At 45.6% G+C, this 6,499-nt stretch overlaps 1 protein-coding gene across 1 annotated transcript; it reads left to right on the top strand.

Moving 5' to 3' along the window:
- Nucleotides 1-298: 298 nt before the first annotated feature.
- GATC (glutamyl-tRNA(Gln) amidotransferase, subunit C) lies at nucleotides 299-1,400 on the top strand (the record flags this gene model as incomplete). Its single annotated transcript, XM_010155131.1, has 3 exons — nucleotides 299-465; nucleotides 843-946; nucleotides 1,345-1,400. Coding segments are annotated over 3 exons (327 nt in total), but the record flags the coding sequence as incomplete, so codon positions are not given.
- Nucleotides 1,401-6,499: the final 5,099 nt, after the last annotated feature.

The following is a 6,499-nucleotide window of genomic DNA, read 5'->3' as shown; positions in this document are numbered from 1 at the left end:
CGGGGCGGGACGGGACGGGAGCAGCCCCGAAACAGGGCTCCGGGGGGTTCCTCCCGCCGGCCCCCCTCTGTCCCGCGCGGGGGTACCGGCACGAGCGCCAGCGCCGGTCTGCCCTTCGCTAGGGCGGAGAAATTTGACATCGGTTAATTTTCCAAGAAAGCGCGAGAAGTCAGCGTGTCCCCGCCGATGTGAACTCGGGCTCTCGCCGGGTAACCAGTTTTTGGTTGAAAAGAGAAGGAGCGCTACATTAAACCTGCTGGCCTTGGCCTTCTTTGTCCGTGTTTGTCTCTTTGCGCAGCAAAGCGTGACGGTGGAGGTGCTGGATCACCTGGAACGCCTGGCCTTGGTGGATTTCCGCGATTCAGAGGGTGTAGAGCGGCTGCAGAAAGCAATCCAGTTTGCTGATCAGCTGCATGAAGTGAACACCGATGGAGTAGAACCGATGGATTCGGTCCTAGAGGACAGGTAATGGATCACAGCAGCCTCCTTTGAACTGTTAATGTAGCAAACTACTTGCTTTTGTAACTTTTTTCCCTCCCTTGGGAATCACCGAGGTTACGCATTGGACCCAGTTGCCCAATTGTTACCGTGGCTGTGTGTGGGAGGTGTCGTTGGTGCCCTTAAGTGTGAGCACAGCAAAGGTGTGCTCCGCTTCCTGCGCGTGTCTTGCTTGCTGTGAATGATCCGCGCGCGCTGCTCCCTCGACTGGCATTCCTAGTTGCTCCAGAATGCTCCAATACGTGTCTTAGGGCTTACCTCAGGCCGGAATCGGGTTCAGAGATAAGCCACGCTTCCTGCTTCATATCCACAGCCAAGACAAGCTAGTAATCTTTGTTCTTCAGGTGTCTGTATCTCAGAGAAGATGATGTTACGGAAGGCAACTGCACAAATGCGCTGCTGAAAAACGCCAGAGAGAAAGTAGAGGAATATTTTGTGGCCCCACCAGGTATTGTCTGGCTTATAAAAACCTCTTAATTTTGCTTGAATCAACCTGAGGAATATAATCTGCCATAGCTGCATTTACTTTCAGAAATATTAGCTAGTAATTGAAAGGAAGTACTAAGATATAATAACTATAATATAACTATAATAAATAACTGTAGCCATCGTGAAAAAAGCCAAACTGCAGTCTACTGGTCCGAAAGCAGTACAGATGCTAACTTCCCGCTGAAGACACTGTACATGCTGAGTGATCATTAACACAAGTCAGAACTAACTTGTGCAGGAAATTAAGCTGCTGTAAGTACACAGTATAAACCGGAGAAGCACTTTTCTGCTAAGCTGTACTACTCAGAAGGTACCTCATGGCTGGCCTCACACAAGTTTCTTTTTGTTCTCTGTCAGGTAACATCCCTTTACCAAAGCTAGAAGAACGAGAGACTTTTCTGCAGGGCTCCTAGCACAAGCCTGGAACCCGGACACCGTTTTACTGGGAAAACTAAGCTTTGTGCAGTCCCAGCTGAGAAACGCTGGCATGCCTTTTGATCAGAAGAGTCGTCCTTGCAAGGCAGTACACAGAAGGAGGAAGGTGTAAAAGGCTTAGTGGTGCTACTGAAATAGTCAGTTTAGGACAGCGTGGCGGATGGCCTTGGTGCTTTTATTTAGCAAAGTGAATTTGATGTTAATTCTTTGAGATACTGAATGGCTTAAAGAGAACATTAAAAGGTGATGATTAAAATACCCAGAACGTTGTGTTCTTTCTGAACGAGTTTGCCAGGAAAACGAGAGTTTGGAAGGCTGTGTTTGCTGGTTTCTCACCTTTTGCTCGACTCTGGCCCTGACCCTGTCAGAAGTAGCCAAGTCTGGTGCGGAAGAGTCCGTAACCGTGCTGAGTACCTCATGGACGCACCGAGAGAACTCGGATTTTCATTGCAAAAAAAAAAGACAATTTGCTCAAATATTTTGCTTCTGTTGGATATTTCCATTTTATCTGTGTTCTCCGTGTCTGTATGGGTTACCTTCTGTTTTTATTCTCACAAATTAAATACCAGGAATTGTACATAATTTGAGAAAGAACTTTTCATACACAGAAAGACCTGCTCTAAAATTAAAAATCTTTCCCATAAATATTTCTGTACACCCGATGTGTATCTAGTGATATTTCCTGGATTAAACCATTTGTTCTGTTTGAAACAAAGCATTTATGTTGTTTGTGTTATTTAAAATATTCTGTGTGACTAAACTTGTTGTAAATAAAGAATGTAATTACTTGTAAACTTGGTGGTTTTTTTCTGTTGGCACAGTGAACTGAATACGCACCAAAACTGTTATTTTTCTGTTGGAACAGGTTTTAGAAATACAGATACCCTTTAGTGCTGCAGGCAGACATGGCTAGCATGAAGCTAGCAACAGCTGTATTAGAAGAAGCAGTAACTTTTCTTCCCTGATGGCGCCCTGTCCACATAGAGATTTAAGACTCCAGAACCTAAAAGTCCAATTTTCACCATCTTTTCTAGTGCATGGAGTTACTTCCTGAGCCACACTGGAGTTTTCTTCAGAGGAGCTTGAAAAGACCCCTGAAGTTTCTGCAATAAGATACTGTTCATCACCAGTTCTGAGTCCGCTCTTGAGCGCCTGGCAGTAGAAGGAAAGTAGGCTCCTCCATGGCTGTGCAGGCATATGCTTCCCCCGAGGGCAGAAATTCACCTCCTGAGATCATAACTTGATTTCGTCCAGCCTACTCAGTGCATGTTCTGTATCTTTTCGCAGAGATTCTGTCCCTTTCTGGTTTTCTGTATGCCTGCAGAATGAACACTGCCAGCTTGGTACATGTGTTCCTTCAGACCCTGCCAGCTGTCTGAATGAGAAAGTCCTGAGCATGGCCCTAATAACTTTCTCCCATGAACAGCATCTTCCATGTCCCTGCACACAACAGGTAACATAAATTAGAGGCTAATGATAAATGTGGTGCTGCTTAACATCCCAGCAGTCCCCCTGCGTAAGCATCGTACTTTGAAAAGCACTGGAAAAAACACTGAAGAGTTTGAATAGCACTGGTGCTAGGTTCAGCCCTTAGCGGCTTGCTCTTAATACCGTGTGTACAAACTGCCTTGACAAGCTCCCTCTCAGGCCGTTCATTGTGTGCCACGTAATTAATAGGAAACCTAGGCTGAGGGAAAAGGACTACAGCTGTTTGCTGGCGTAAGAAATCACAGCTACTGGGTAGGATCCACTTTCACTCACTACCCTCAAAGGTAGCATGTTTGGTAAGCTTTGAACTGTTTTTTTCTGGAACTGATTTTTTTCCCACACTTCTCTGGCAGGAAGTGAGAGCGAACACTTGCCTGACTCTGAATTCTGCAGGTACTTCACTATTTGTTTAAGCTTAAGACACATGTGCATAAACATATAGACATATATGCATACACATAAAATGTAATTATTATGAGACTTGAATTCTTTCAAGGGTGTTGAATTAGTCTGTGTTTAACCCCACTGATCCAGTGCTCTGCAAAGCTGTAACACTCTCATAGTGCTTTAGTCTCAGGCTTTTCCAGATCCAGACCCTGCAAATGCTACAGGTTTTACGAATATACAAGCTCAGACTAAAAGTCACTTATGATGCATAAAAGACCTCGAGTCATGCCATACAACAAGCACATTAGCAGAGAATTCCCAGTTTGAGAAATCCCCACTTGTTCTATCCAATTTGGTTTCCACCTCTGAGCATCAGAAAGAACGGGGATAATGCTATTTGCATAGAAGAAGGAAGGGGAATTAGAGTGAACTGCATGGCTGCAGGAGCTTCTAACCCAATATATTATCAAGTAACTAAACACAACAACCAAACCAACAATTTGGAGGAAAATGATGCCACATTCCCAATGCAGCACAGGCTAAGCTTTCAGGCTAAGCACAGGCTAAGTGAACTGCTGGTTCACTGCTGCTGCCTTACCCGCACACTCCAGAATACCTGATGCTTGTTCCCTGCAGCCCAAACTGCATTTAGCGTGGAAAACACACATTTCCTTAATGAAAGGGTTTGTTGGAACTATCACCACTAATAAGGGGATTACAGCCCTGACTCAGGCACCTGCAACCACCAAAACAGAAACCCTAGCAAAGGCCAGATGAGCTGCCTATGGGGCAGAATACATTAGTGCCTCAGCCTGCCCTCAGCGTGTCTGGTGCGGTGGGTGCTGTGCCCCACGGGGCTGCAGGAAGCCCCTTTGTGGTGCCAGTTCACCTGCTTTTGCCGCAAGGCCTTGACGCACAAGTGGGTCAAGATCTGGGTCAGATCTTCAGTGTTCTGCTGATTTATAAACCCAGGCAAGCGAATAGATACAGTTAAGGACTTGTGTAATAAAATTGCTGCCTCAAGTTCCTTGTAACTGCAGCGTGGCAAATATCATAACTAATGGTGAAATAACTCTTTCTCAGTGGTTAGTAGATCCAGCAAAAGGAGAAAAAGATCTGTTTGGTAAAAAAATCAACAGAAGGAAGGCAGATTCTGAGATGATGTAAATGTATTTCGTTTCCCTGGAGACCGTGGAGACAACCTGACTTACAGCTGCTAAGGTTTTTCCCCTACTATGTAGATCTGTAACATATAAAATCGGATTATAAGCCTAGCGTATAGGTTCCAGGTTTAGTAACCTGCATAGTAACTAGGAGCCCCAGTAAAAATCTCAGAAACAGTACTCAACACAGAGAGAGAAAAAATAAGGCCTCAACAGAAAAGTGCTTACAATCTAACCTCCACCTGCAAGAGGAATCTCATGATATGCCTTATCCATTACCCAGTTTTCTTCGGCACCTCCTCTACGCCAACTATCATCTCCTGTGTGTAATTGTTCTGCCTTCCCCTGCAGCTCTGTCCTAAGGGTAATTACACTTTTATATTCTAGGTTAACAAGTAAAACTAATGTTTCTCTTTAAAGCTGTGTATCTCAGGCTTTAATGTTTGTTGTTAATGACGTGTATCTCACCCACACTGATATTTCCTGCAGTCGTCATCATATCTGTTCCTTCAGCTAACCATAACTCAATAAATGCACAGAAATTTGCCTGCAGCTACCAAACACAACCACCCCCTCAGAGATTCATGGGTGTTTCTGAAGTTCATGGTAAGCACCGGGAAGACTGTAAAATGGTTCCGTTCTGTCAGCACAAAACTGTTCAGTACTCAAAGACCCATTGCTAGTGCTTTACACACAGTTCTGTAAAGCAGTTGCTTACCACGGCCCTGAGACTATCCAAAGTTTCTTCAAGCTGCTGGTACACATCTCTTATGCCCTTTCAAGTGCTGCGTTAAACCAGGTAAGTTCCCTTCATTTCCTAACTTCCAGAGTTCTCCCCAGCACACATTCCAGGTGGCAGGACAGAAAGCAAAGCTGTGAATTGCATCTCTTCTAACTGGGATGCTAAAACCTGTGAGCTAAAGTCAGAAGTTATTTCGGAGATACTCCAGAGTGTCAGAAGTACCACATCATCCAGTTTTAATATTTTGGGGAGAGTATATTCTTCTGAGGTTGCCTCAGAGCTTGCAAAAGCAAAAGTTTGCTTGCAGTTACACTACTACTGCTACGGGTGACACTAAGCAGGTAGCCCCACTGTACTAACATGAAAAATATTTGCATTTCAAGGGAGGTGGATGACTGCTCTCGAGTTTTCTTATTTCTACAAGGAAACAGCTGTCCTACCAACCAGTGTCTGAAAACCTCTATTGAGTCATCCTGTGCTATTTGCTATACAGTTCAGAGTCCTGTTATTAACAGATCACCAGCTGTGGAAGACTCAATAGTCATTTTCTAGCTGCTGACTAGAGTGTAAGCAGAAAGTGCCCCAGGGAGAGTGAAACTAACACAGCAGAGCACTGAGGATCTCCTAAAACACCTTGCTTCATTTCAAACAAACCAAAAACACCCTCAAAAGTCGAATTACAGAAGTGAGGTCTCCAAAAAATGCCTTAAGTAGGACTTAATGCCTGATGGGGTCAGTCGCTAAAGGAACAAAATTTAGAGCTAACGATCACACTCAGCAATCATGGGTAAAAGGTGTCTACCAGAGGTCACTTAGCCTGGAAGACAAACTGTCAACAGAGCGGTGAAAAGGAAAGATAACCACGTGTCATTTATAAGCTACGGAACTCCCTCCTCCGACATGGGTGGGCTTTCATCTCAGTGAAGGGCACCTGAGCCCAAGAGCTATCCCAGCTCACAGAGGGGCAAGGGCCCGTTGCAGCGATCACTGGGTTAAATTCGGTGCCTGTGGCCTGGGCCAGGCCGAGTAACAAAACACCTTATGTATCAACGATGGCAAGGTGTTTACAGAAACCCGGAGACATTAAAAGGCGTCGTTACGGAACGCGTGGTTTTGCCCAGGGTCACAAGCGATGCAGAGGCAGTCGCACGGGAGCCAGGGCTGAGGCTTCCCACACAGAGCCGAAATCTGCGTTAGCATCCCCAGCACCATGCGCTCTCTCGGACGCGCTCACCGGTACCTCCCCTGCGTCCTGCGGCGGGGATCCGAGGCCGCCCCACAGACCTCGCTCCCGCCG

The sequence above is a fragment of the Eurypyga helias genome, unplaced genomic scaffold (assembly GCF_000690775.1).
Source record: "Eurypyga helias isolate BGI_N326 unplaced genomic scaffold, ASM69077v1 Scaffold51737, whole genome shotgun sequence".
In the NCBI taxonomy this organism is placed as follows: domain Eukaryota; kingdom Metazoa; phylum Chordata; class Aves; order Eurypygiformes; family Eurypygidae; genus Eurypyga; species Eurypyga helias.
The sequence above is the reverse complement of the archived record's forward strand: the minus strand, read 5'-3'. Positions and strand labels throughout refer to the sequence as shown.